The sequence below is a fragment of the Geospiza fortis genome, unplaced genomic scaffold (genome assembly GCF_000277835.1).
Source record: "Geospiza fortis unplaced genomic scaffold, GeoFor_1.0 scaffold37, whole genome shotgun sequence".
Classification (NCBI taxonomy): domain Eukaryota; kingdom Metazoa; phylum Chordata; class Aves; order Passeriformes; family Thraupidae; genus Geospiza; species Geospiza fortis.
Window position 1 is genome coordinate 259953 of NW_005054449.1, and position 13266 is coordinate 273218.

The 13266-nt window shown below is 45.7% G+C and overlaps 1 protein-coding gene across 1 annotated transcript in view; it reads left to right on the forward strand.

Moving 5' to 3' along the window:
- ATAD3A (ATPase family AAA domain containing 3A) overlaps nucleotides 1-8534 on the forward strand; it is a 24986-nt gene extending 16452 nt beyond the window's left edge. The window contains exon 16 of the mRNA XM_005427629.3: nucleotides 8160-8534. Within this exon, the coding sequence (XP_005427686.1) occupies nucleotides 8160-8339 (180 nt within the window). The 3' untranslated portion in view covers nucleotides 8340-8534. The remainder of the gene's footprint in view (nucleotides 1-8159) is intronic.
- Nucleotides 8535-13266: the final 4732 nt, after the last annotated feature.

Sequence of the window (13266 nt, forward strand, 5' to 3'; positions counted from 1 at the left end):
TTCCCCTTTTCCTTTTCCTTCCCCTTTTCCTTCCCCTTTTCCTTTTCCTTTCCCCTTTTCCTCTCCCCTTTTCCATCCCTTTTTTCCCTCCCTTTTTCCCCTCCCCTTTTTCCCTCCTTTCCCCCTCCTGGGATGTTCCAGGCTTTGACTCTGGGGTCTCAGCTCATCTCTCCCTGTGAAGGTTTCCCAAACTTGGGATAAATTCCATCATTCACTGTCCATGGGCTGCTCCCAGACCCCCGCTGCCTGTGGGCTGAGTGTTGCAATATCAGCACAATTCCTCACCCCATAAATAGGAGCAGTTCTGATAATCCCTAGTGGGAAATCCCTTATGGAATTTAGGTCAAGCAGGTGAGTTTGGGGTCAGTTTGGGCTGGCCACACTCAAGCTCCAGCTCAGGAAGCTCAGCAGAAGAGAAACCTGATTTTGGTGCCCTCATTAGGGCCCTGAACCATCCTCCTCCTCTCCTTTGTTCCAAACCCTTTCAGTGCAATTTGAGCTATTAAAGAAACAAAACTGGAATTGGAGCTGAAAAAAAAAATGGATATTTGTACATTTTATTTATACATACATACATTTTGTACATTTTATTTATACATACATTTTGTACATTTTATTTATACATAAAAATAAGAAATGCAGCACTTGGAGTACAATTATTCACATGCTCAGCAAGCTTTAGTGTTGTTTTTTTTTAATTTAAATCAGGTTTTTCACCTTGTTTTATCACAGCTGCCAGTTTCTGACTGGATGGTGGATTTTCATGCACTAACCTAGAAATATCAAGTGAAGGAATGTGCTCCAATTTGTGTGTCATGTAACCTACTCATGTCAGCTTCCTTGCAGGGCTTGTAAAAACAAAGTGGCTTTTTGTTTAGTTCTTAAATTTTTAATTTAGTTTAGCAGCTCACAAACATCTGAGGAAGTTTGTGCATTTTGTTCCTTCTACTACTGATTTTCCACCTTTTAAAGAACATAAATATTTATCCTTTCTAGTAGAAATTAATTTTAATTGCAGCAGTCATGAGCTGAGGTCCAATTTGAGCGCTGTTAGTTCTTATTTTATTCTTTGGTAGCACACAGCTGGTTAATTTCCCTGTATAATTTTTATGATATTGAATCATATTTCAAAATATGTGCTGTCATCTATGAAAAGGCTTTGCTGCCAACTATTTCCTGTAATAAGAAGTTGTGATAAATGATGCTTTGCTTTTTATCACCCCCTTATCAGCAAGTTTGTCATTTCTCCCCAGGAATGACCTCAGCTTTTATCATTTCTCCTTTAAGTGCTGCTGAAGGAAGGGAAAAGGTGGAGGTGACTAATTTTCCCTGACAGCTTTTAAAAATGCACCTCGTGCTGCCAGCACTATTAACAGGGTTTGATGTAAAATTGCAGCAGGAAGTTGTTGTGCTGCTCTTTGCTCTTGTGAAACACTCAAAGGCTTTAAAAAAAAATACTCAGGAGAGGGGAGAAATATTTGAGTTGGTTGGATGTAGCAAGAAACTTCATTTGTGGGAAAATCAGAGTGGGAATCAAGGTTAAAATCAGTGGAAATCAGAGTGGAAATCAGAGTGAAAATCAAGGTGAAAATCAGAGTGAAAATCAAGGTGAAAAGGTGGAAATCAGAGTGGAAATTATAGAGTGGAAATTAGGGTGGAAATCAAGGTGAAAATCAAATCAAAGTTAAAAATCAATGTTAAAATCAAAGGGACCTCATTAAAGTGAAACAAAAATGAGTTTGGAGGGAGCAAACTTGGGATAAATTCCTTCATTACCTGAAGCTGTAATTGGAAGATGAAACCCTAATATGCAAATTTATAAAAATATGAAAGCCTGTGACTTCTTGTCCATTTTTTGGACAAGGAATTTGGAGCTTGGAACTGCTGTTCATGCCATAAAAAAATTAAACAAAAATGAGTTTGGGGGCAGCAAATTTTGGATAAATTCCTTCATTACCTGAAGCTGTAATTGGGAGATTCAACCCCAATATGCAAATGGACCAAATTTATAAAAATATGAAAACCTGTGACTTCTTGTCCATTTTTTTTGCATGAGGAATTTGGAGCTTGCAGCTGCTGTTCCTGCCTCCAAAAAAGTGAGACAAAAATGAGTTTTGGGAAAGCAAACTTGGAATAAATTCCTTCATTACCTGAAGCTGGAATTGGGAGATTCACCCCAAATATGCAAACTTACTAAAATATGAGAACCTGTGACTTCTTGTCCACTTTTTGGATGAGGAATTTGGAGTTTGGAGCTGCTGTTCCTGCCAGGAACCCTTTGGGTTTTTCTGTGTGAACCCCTCAGCAGCTTTGGGGAGAATCCCCTCTCCAGGCAGGTGAATTTCCTCACCCCTGCTGCTCTCCTGGGTGCTGTTGATATTTTATTCCCTGTTTCAGCGCTGGTGATTCTTTGTAGGATCAGGGAAGGTTCAAAGCTGCATTTTCCAGCCTTTCTGGCAGTGTTTTCCTGCCTCCCAATCTCCTTCCCGTGGTGCTGGTGCACCCCTGTGGATGGCTGTGCTCTGAACTGGGTCAGGGAGCTGAGCACAGATAAAAATAACTTGGCAAGATGAGTTAACTGCATAGCTACAGTGCTCAGGGTAGGAATTTACACCAATATTCCTTCAGGAACCAGAAATTACTCCCAAAAATCCTCACCGGGCTGGATGCAGCAGCTGCAGGGAGCTTGTGCACCACAGACACTCTGTAATATATCAATATCTAATTTTTGGTCTTTTAATTCTATTAATTCAAGGTGCTGCCTGAAAAATGTGGGAAAATATCTGATATATCAATATCTTATTTTTGGTATTTTAATTCAAGGTGCTGGCTGCCAAAGGTGGGAAATAATCTGATACATCAATATCTAATTTTTGGTCTTTCAATTCCCTTTTAATTCAAGGTGCTGCCTGAAAAAGGTGGGAAATAATCTGATTACAGAATAATCTGATTACTCTCTATGTCTTATATCTCATATCAGTATCTCATTTTTGGTCTTTTAATTCCCTTTTAATTCAAGGTGCTGGCTGCCAAAGGTGGGAAATAATCTGATATATCAACATCTCATTTTTGGTATTTTAATTCCCTTTTATTTCAAGGTGCTGCCTGAAAAAGGTGGGAAATAATCTGATTACAGAATAATCTGATTACTCTGTATTTCTTATATCTCATATCAATATCTCATTTTTAGTCTTTTAATTCCCTATTAATTCAAGATGCTGGCTGGAAAAGGTGGGAAATAATCTGATATATCAATATTTCATTTTTGGCCTTTAATTCCCTTTTAATTCAAGGTGCTGGCTGCCAAAGGTGGGAAATAATCTGATACATCAACATCTCATTTTTGGTCTTTCAATTCCCTTTTAATTCAAGGTGCTGCCTGAAAAAGGTGGGAAATAATCTGATTACAGAATAATCTGATTACTCTCTATTTCTTATATCTCATATCAATATCTCATTTTTAGTCTTTTAATTCCCTATTAATTCAAGGTGCTGGCTGAAAAAGGTGGGAAATAATCTGATTACAGAATAATCCGATTACTCTGTATTTCTTATATTTCATATCAATATCTCACAGCTGGACTGTGATTGGCCATTAATTAAAAACAACCACATGAGACCAATCACAGATGCACCTGTTGCATTCCACAGCAGCAGATGATTATTGTTTACATTTAATTTCTGAGACCTCTCAGCTTCTCAGGAGAAAAGATCCTAGCAAAAGAAAAATTCTTTATTTACATATTTTTCATAAAATATGTCCATGACAAAAATACGTCTCTAGAAAAATTCTCTATTTACAGATTTTTCATAAAATATGTCCATGACAAAAGCCCATCTCAGTCAAACTGAGCAGGAGCTGCAGCTTTCAGAGCCTTTAACGCCACCAGGTGCTGGGTTGGAGATGGATTTGCTGTCACTGACGTGAAGTTTTACCCCACTGCTGTCTCAGTCTGGCTCTGGCTGTCCTGAATTTACCAACAGAATTCAAAAGTAAGAAGCAGAAAAGCCAAGAGTGTAACCTCTAGCACTGGGAAAAAATATTGCTGTCTGGCACAGGCAAGAGTGTGCGTGCTAAAAATCCATTTTAATCTCTCCTGCAGGAGTCTGAGCATTCCCTTTTGTCCTTGTGCTTTTCCATTGTCCTCTATGGCTCTAGCATGGACTCAGTGCATTTTCACCTTAAAAATTCCCCTCAGGAAAAATGGAAAAATTCGGATTCCAGCCTTGTGCAGATTTCCCAGCCCTGCACTCCAAGCTGCTGATGTGCTTTAGATAAAATGTCAAAACCTAAAAGCAAAAAAGCAACCTTTCACTATTCCAAGCTGTAATCTTGGAAAACTGTTTTGGCAGCGCTTCAGGAGAATTCCCAGGAGTTTTATGTCCCAGTGGGAGCTTCCTGTCATTTCCTTGCCTTTTATGCCACTGACATAAATACATAAATGCCTTTTTTTTTTTTTTTACTCCCTTGTTTATATTTTAAAAATAACTGTTGAATTTTTGTGGGGGATTTTTTTCTTTTTTCATCAGGCTATTTTTATTATAAATGGGATTTAAATGATACAGATGAGTCTGGCCAGGTTCAAATAAACCACAAATCTTGGCTGGAATGAAACATGAGGTCATTCAGGCTGGACTTGTCATCTGTTCCACCCTCACCAAACACAATTATTTCATAATTGGCTTTGAGGGATAAAGCAGGAATTGCTGCACTGGAGAAAATGGGTTAAAATTTGGAATGCAGGAGGCAGAGGTATGAATACAAATGAAGCTTGGTACCATTTTTATGTGTGTGCAAGCTACTCCCAGAAGGGGCAGCTGCTTCTCCCATTTGCTTTCTTGACAGAGAGGGCCTGAGGCTTTCTAAAAATAGAAAGTCATTGAGAAAATCAGCAGAGCATGAACTGCACAGCTTTGCAGGAGGTTCCTCTCTGGGCTGGATGGGCTGTGCTCTGGCAGCACAAAATGCATCCCAAAAAAGCTCTTTTTTCATTTGCAAACACCCCACCAGGGCTGCATCGACAGCCCTGTTTTTATTTTTATTTTACAAAAAAAAAATTTATGAATCATTTTTGTTTTACAAAAAATAAAAATGTCAAAGGGGTGAGGGAGGTCTGAACAAAACCTTTGCAGCGTTTCCCTTTTTGCAGAGAGGACAGGAGAGGTGCTGAGGATCCTGCTCAGGCAGTGAGAGCAGCACAAGAACCTTGCAGAATAAATGAATAGAGAATAAACAATAAATAAATAGAGAATAAATAATAATAATTAGTGAATCTCTATTTACAGACCTGCTCCTTCCCAAGGCCAGGCTTTACTCCTGTTGCAGCGTTTCCCTTTTTGCAGAGAGGACAGGAGAGGTGCTGAGGATCCTGCTCAGGCAGTGAGAGCAGCACAAGAACCTTGCAGAATAAATAGAGAATAAATAATAAATAAATAAAAATAAATAATAATAACTAGAGAATTCTCTCTTTACAGACCTGCTCTTTCCCAAGGCCAGGCTTTACTCCTGGTTTTAAGTGTCAGTGCTGCCTGGAGCAAGGATTGCAAAGGGTTTGCACAGGGAAAGGGTTTTGCAGGAAAAACCAGCACCTGCCAGCTCTGAGACCTTTTGTGGTCTAACCAGTTCCCCCCTCCAAAAAAAGGCTGGAAAGTAGGTTAGAGGACCTGAAAACCAGCTTGAGGAACCTTTTGCTTATTGCTGGAAATAATTATTTCTCCTTCCATCTCCTCAGTGATGCCATGGGCAGCTCTAACCCTGTGGTGGTGGCAGAGCCACAGCTCATCCTGGGCTTTGTTTTCTGCCCCATGGACATCCCTGAGGTGTGAAAGGGTCACCCTTGATTTGTTCCTGTGCTGTTTTTCTGTCAGGCTCCTTCCTTGCTGGGATGGATGTTTTGCAGCATCAGTAATTGATGGAGCCTGTGTGTGATGCCTCAGAATCACTGAAATCCAAGTTAGACTCACTGGGACAGGGGACAGAAGGGTTGGCACTGAAAATCCAGGATGTGGGGGAAGTTTGGGGTTCTTGGGGCCAGGCAGGATGGTTGGGAGCTCCCAGCCCTGATCCCAATCCCTGTGTGCATAAAAGGGATCTGTGTGCATGAAAGGGATCTGTGTGCATCAGAGGGATCTGTGAGCATCGAAGGGATCTGTGTGCAGCCAAAGGGATCTGTGAGCATTAAAGGGATCTGTGTGCATCGAAGGGATCTGTGTGCATCAAAGGGATCTGTGTGCATCAAAGGGATCTGTGAGCAGCCAAGGGTTCTCTCTACAGCCAAGGGATCTGTGTACAGCCAGGGGATCTCTGTACAATCCTCTGTACAGCCAAGAAATCTCAGTACAATCAAGGGATCTGTGTGCAGCCAAAGGATTCCTGTGCAGCCAGGGGATCTGTGTGCCTGAAAGGGATCTCTGTGCAACAAAGGGATTTGTGTGCAGCCAGGGAATCTCTGTGCAGCCAAGGGATCTGTGTGCAACCCTCTGTACAACCAAGGGATCTGTGTACAGCCAAGTGATTTGTGTCCAGCCAAGGGATCTTTGTGCATAGAAGGGATCTGTGTGCATAAAAGGGATCCCTGTACAACCCTCTGTGCAGCCAAGGGATCTCTTTTGAGCCAAGCTCCCTCGTTCCCTGAGCTGCTCACGGGAGCCCTTGCAGAGGGAGGAACCAGATTTAGAACTCTGCAGCTCGGGGGCTGCTCTGTTACCTTGGAGATGGGTGCAGCTGACAGCACCAGCATCCAGCATCCTTCCCTTGTGTGCTGTGGTGGCATCTCAGGGTGGCCAGGCTGAGCCCCAGCTGTGCTGGGTGTCCCCTGCACAGGGGACAGTCCCTCTGCTGCCCCACAGGCCTGTTCTCCTGGGGGGTGAAGGTGGCAGGAGCTGCCCCAAGGAGCTGTGGTCACCTTTGTGCTGCCCCTGCCGGCAGAACTGGACTGGGGAGTTGGGATTTGAGTGCGGGCTGGGAGCTGCCACAGCACACAAGGGATGCAGGGGAGGTTCCTGAGGGAGTGCACGAGGAAAGCAGGCTAAGGCACATTAAACATCATTGTAGAGGCACCACGTTGCCCATGTGTCCCCCAGCACTGCTGTTTGTTCTGCTGTGCAAGTGTTTGAACAATTTTCTGTTGCTTTGGATGGAGTGGTTCCATCACCCTCCTGCACCCACCTCTCTTCACTTTATTGGCTTCACACATGCAGCTCTTTTAGGGCAGGAGTGGCAATTTAAGGGAACCTAATGTGGGTTTCTTCTTCTCAAAACAAGGCTTCACTTGTGCAGTTCTTCTAGAGCAAGAGAGGGAATTTAAAGGAGCCAAGTGTGAGTCTTCTGAAAACAAGGTTTCACATGTGCAGCTCTTTTAGAGCAGGAGAGGAAATTTAAAGGAGCCAAATGTGGATCTTTCCTTCTCAAAACAAGGCTTCACATGTACAGCTCTTTTAGAGCAGAGAGGAAATTTAAAGGAGCCAAACTTGGGGTTTTTCTTCTGAAAACAAGGCTTCACCCATGCAGCACTTTTAGAGGAGGTGAGGAAATTTTAAAAAGCCAAATGTTGGGTTTTTCTTCTCCAAACAAGGGGTTTTATTCCCAGGAATCCAGAGTTGGACAGAGATGTGACGGTGGTCACAAGGGTTCTTGGGATGAAGGAAGAGATGTAGATCTGACTCCATGATCAGAAGGCTTGATTTATTATTTTATGATATATACATCTATTTAAACTATACTAAAAAGAAAAGGAAAGGAGAGTTTCCAGAACCTGCTACCTAACCTAAGAATAGAAAAGTAAAGAATGGTAACAAACCCTGCTCTCTCGGACACAGTCCGAGAGCTCTCAGTTCTGGATTGGCCATTATTTCTAAACATCCAAGCTGGGCCAATCCAGACTGACCTGTTGCATTCCACAGCAGCAGATAACCTATTGTTTATGTCTGGTTCTGAACTTCTCCGCTTCAGCAGGCAAAATCCTGAGAGAGGATTTTTCATAAAAGAAACGTCAGTGACACAGAGCTCGTCGGCGATCCCTGCGCGCCGCAAGGAACGAGAGCGCTGGGGTGGAAGTCCCCCGTGGGCAAGGGCACAGCAGACAGGCAGCAGCCTGAGATGTCCCCTGCTGGTGGCACGTGCCATCCCTGAGGTGTCTGAGGTGTCCTTGTCCCCACAGGCAGCAGCCTACGCCTCGGAGGACGGCGTGCTGACCGAGGCCATGATGGACGCGCGCGTGGCCGACGCCGTCAGGCAGCACCGGCAGAAGATGGAGTGGCTGAAAACAGAAGGTGCAGAAGCAAACAAAGAGACTGCCAGGAACCCCCTGCTGCCTTTCCCCAAAGGGACACCGGTGTGAGAAACCTGCGGGATTCACCTGAGTGCAGAAAAAAAAGGCAAAGGTTTGGTGGGGCGGCCCGTGGAGGGCAGCCCGTGGTGCCAGGGAGGGGCTGCCCTGGGTCTCGTGGGCTTGATGTGCAAAACCAGGAAAGCAAAATGGGTTCAAAAGGCAGAAACAACTGAATTTATTAAAGGAGCCCTTGGTGAAACACCACTGGTTGTGTTGGTGTCTATGGCCTGACCCCAAATCCTTCTGAGCTGTTCCTGCAGTGTCCCAGCACCTGGGGGAACCCAGGGATTGTCCAAGCCTGACATGTACATCCCATACATTTAAATCTGTAGGGTTTGTGTTCCAGCAGAGCCATTTCTCACCCTTTTATCCCCAAATCCTGCCCATGAGCTCCTTCCTCACTTGAGGTGCCCTTCAGAGTAAATTTTTCTTAGAAAAGTGGATTTGGGGGGGATTCACTGTTTAACACAAGTGATCTGAGAGCAGCCCCACGTATTTTTCCCCCCAAGTAAATCACTTTTTTTCTGTGGAGAGGTGAGTTTGGGGCACACAGATGCAGCATGGTCTGAAGAGAGAGGTGAGTGGGCTTTGTTTGCTCCCACTGCTCTTGCCACACAAATTTTCTGCAGCAGCTGGGAAAATGTGCCATTGTCAATCCCTGAACACGAGCCTGTCTTGATGAGATGACATTTGTTCTTCTGTGCATATGAGAGACAGGTTAGAAAATCTCCTGATTTTTTTTTCTGTGTTTGAACTGGATTTGAACTCTGTGCTCTGCTCTGAGGCCTCTTGTGTAGCTACACAGCTCAAGCACGTTGGCCTGACCTAAATCTGTGCCCTTGCTGAGCTGCTCTGCTCACACAGGAGCTGCCACCAGCCCCACTTTGTCCATGCTGAGCTGTTCCCTTACACTTTTCCTGAAATTCCTCTGCTTTTCCTGCTTTTCCTGCCCTTCCAGGCAATGGGCACCAGAGGCTCAGGCTCCTCTCTGCAGGCAGCTTGCACCCAGAATTGAACAGTGAAATATTTTGCTTTAAAATCAGTGTTGGATCTCGGAGCTTCCCTGTTTTCCCAGCCAGCAGGAGCCAAAAATCTGTCCCAGGACGTGGGGGAATCCTCCAGCCCTTCCTCAGGGCTCTCCCCACACCTTCCCAGCCTTTTTGCACCTTCTCCTGTCACCCCCCTGCCCAAAAACTGGGGAACTGCTGCTCTGGAGTGCCCACTTTGTCCATGCTGAGCTGTTCCCTGGCACTTTTCCTGAAATTCCTCTGCTTTTCCTGCCCTTCCAGACTTTGGGCTTGAGAGTCTCAGGCTCTCAAGTGAAATATTTTCCTTTAAAATCAGTTTTGGATCTCGGAGCTTCCCTGTTTTCCCAGCCAGCAGGAACCAAAAATCTGTCCCAGAACCTGGGGGAATTCCCCAACCTTTCCTCAGAGGTCAGGAGAGCTCTCCCCACACCTTCCCAGCCTTTTTGCACCTCCTCCTGTCACCCCCCTGCCCAAAAACTGGGGAGCTGCTGCTCTGGGGTGCCCCAGAGGGAATTACTGAGTTCAAAGGGTTGGGAAAAGAAAAACCACTCAGATGCAAAACATGCAAAAAACTATTTTACTGACAAACAGCAAAGGATGGGCTTAGTTCCAGGGGCTGAACTGGTTCTCTATGATACAAACATCTTCTTGAAAGGGAAGGAATGGCTGAAATACACTCACTTGTTGACCCAAAGGAAATCACAGTGTGCTTTTTTTCTATTGCCTCCCCCAGCCCAAGCTCTCTGCACCTTCAGCTGCTCCCTTCAGCACAGGCTGGAGAGCACAAAGCCCTGGCTGAAATCTGCCTGTGCAAGTTTTATTTAATAAAAATAAAAATAAGAATTAGCCATTATTGCTTTTCAACCACAGTAGAGATGATTCTGTGATAGACCCAGAGCAGAGTTTGATCTCTGTGGTGGTCTGGGCTGTGCCTCTCCCTGCCTGATGCATGCAGAAGTGGTTTGGGTGCAGGAAAAAAGGAAAAAAAAAGGATGAAAATCAGGGCAAGCAGCACTGCAGGCTCTGTCCTGGTGTTCCAGGAGTGAAAATCCTCCCCAGGGTGAGAGCAGGGCCTGGGCCCACCCTGCTGGGAGAGCCAGGAGGGGCTGGGAACCCCTGGGGAACAGGAATGGGGGTGCCAGAGGGGGGACAGGTCCATGCAGGGGACAGAGTGACACACAGACAGAGCTCAGGACACACGGACACACAGCAGGGCCCCACAGCCCAGCTGGGGTGGGCAGCTCCTGCTGGCTCTGCTGCATCTTCCCTCTCCTCTGCTTCCTCTCCTTTACTTCCCTCTCCTCTTCTTCCTCTCCTCTGCTTCCCTTTTCTCTGCTTCCCTCTCCTCTGCTTCCTCTCCTTTACTTCCCTCTCCTCTTCCTCTCCATCTTTCTGCTTCCTTCTCCCTTCTTTTCTTCCTCTCCTCCCCTTACTTCTCTGCTTCCTTCTGTGCTTCCCTTTCCTCTTCTTCCTCTCCTCTCCTTCTCTCTCCTCTTCTTCCTCTCCTTTACTTCCCTCTCCTCTTCCTCTCCATCTTTCTGCTTCCTTCTCCCTTCTTTTCTTCCTCTCCTCTCCTTCCCTCTTGTCTTCTTCCTCTCCTTTGCTTCCTTCTCCTCTTCTTCCTCTCCTTCCCTCTCCTCTTCTTCCTCTCCTTCCTCTCTTCTTCCTCTCCTTTCTCTCCTTTACTTCCTCTCCTCTTCTTCCTCCCCTCTGCTTCCTTCTCTTCTTCCTCTCCTCTCCTTCCTCTCTATTTCCCTCTTGTCATGGGAAGCAGAGGAGAGGAAGGAGCTTTTTTTCAAAATCTCCTTTTATACAACAGGAACATTTTTATTATGTAGAAATTTTTTCCCCCCTCTCTTCCAGATCCTCAGTTTTTTATGGAACTTTGCCGTGGACCAGCCAGATCAAACCTAACAGGTGTCAGCCATCACCTCACCCTTTCCAGCTGCCTAATTTTTAATATTTCTGCTTAAATTTTTAATATTTCAACCAAGCTCAGCTGCTAGAGCGGGGCAGAGCCAGGCTGTACATTCAGTCTGAGTTTAGTCAGTGGAAAATCTGATTTAAAGTGCTTTTTTCTCCCCTTTTTTTTTTTTACATAACCAGTCCCAGGGACTCAATATTTTGTCCTTATCTCAATGGAATTTTCTCCCCTACAAAATGCTGTCCCCACTTGTTGATGACTGCTCAAGGAAAAGTCATTCCTTAGATCCTAAGGAATTTTGGACATCACAGCCACGAATGACAGACAGACAGACAGACAGACAGACAGACAGACACAAATATGGACCAGGCAATTATTGAGGTCCAGAAAAAACCTGGGGCTCCAAGACAAGAGGCACTAGGGAATAGCAAAAGTAGGAATGGCCGAAAAATGGGAATATTTGGGCAGTTTTGGGGGCTTGTAATTAACTGAACTGGGTATAGGAAATCTAAAAAATGACCCCAAAACACAGAAAGTGGATCAGGGAGGGAAGAGCAGGAGCTGTGGTTTCCTTTTCCCTGCCATCAAACAGCAGGAGGCCGCTGAGAGTGTCATGGAATCCATGGGAAAAAAAAAAAAGAGATTTTTCTGGCAATGCTCAGCATCCTTTAGTTTTGGGTTTTTCCCCCTTTTTTCTGCACCACCCCACTGGATACAAAATGATGAAATAGGGAGAAATATCGAGGGTTCTCAGATTCCTGGGGATGGCATTTCCCTCCTTCATCCCTGCTCACAAATCCCAGGAGAGCATGAAACACCCCAAAACCCCCCAGCTCCTGCAGGCCCCTCTGCTGGCCCTAAAGGAGGTTTTGGGGTGGGGACACGGCCTCCAGAGCCTTGATCCCAAAAGATCAGACCTCAAAACCCACACAGGAGCAGCACCACAAAACCACTTCGGAGCTTCCTCACAGTTTGGATCAACTTTGGGGACGTTTGGGGTGTTTGGGGAGGAGTTTGGTCTGGGTGTCTGTGGTGTTGGGGTTTTGCTCTGGGTGTTTGTGGTTTTGGGGTTTTGGTCTGGGTGTCTGTGTGTCCCCAAAGCCCAGCCCCACAAGAAGGGGGTGCAGCAGGAGTGAGGCTGCTCAGGGACTCTCTTGCTGTTCTTTGGGGTTTTGGGGTGTTTTAACCAGGCTTTAGGGGTGTTTTAAACAGGTTCACCCTGATCAGAGCCCCTTCTTGCTGCATTTTGGGGTTTTGGGGTGTTTTAACCAGGCTCACCCTGCTCAGGGCTCCCTTTGTGCTGCTCTTTGGGGTTTTGGGGTGTTTTAACCAGTTTTTTGGGGTGTTTTAACCAAGCTCACCCTGCTCAGGACCCCCTCTTGCTGCCTTTTGGGGTTTTGATGTTTTGGGATGTTTGAACCAGGCTCACCCTGCTCAGGGCCCCCTCTGTGCTGCTTTTTGGGGTTTTGGGGTTTTGGAGTGTTTTAACCAGGCTCACCCTGCAGGAAGAGAGGCCGAGCAGCTCCTTTTTTCCCCACCACCAAAGGTGCCACCACCAAAGGTGCCACCATCAAAGGTGCCACCTCCAAAGGTGTCACCACCAAAAGTGCCACCAAAGGTGCCACTATCAAAGGTGCCACCTCCAAAGGTGTCACCACCAAAAGTGCCACCAAAGGTGCCACCTCCAAAGGTGTCACCTCCAAAGGTGTCACCAAAAGGTGCCATCAAAGGCGCCACCACCAAAAGTGCCACCACCAAAGGTGCCACCAAAGCCAGCCCCTGTCCCCTGGCTCTCAGGTGGGGGTGCTTAAGGCAGGTTCAGAGGGCAGCAATACAAACACAAAGCCCTGACCCATCCCCAGCCCTTCCTTCTCCCACAGCAACTCCAGAACGTGAACCAAAGCAAAAAAAACCCAAAAACCCCAAAAAGGGGACACTGTGCCTTCCCCCATCCAAACCTGTGAACCACAAAACCCAAAAACCC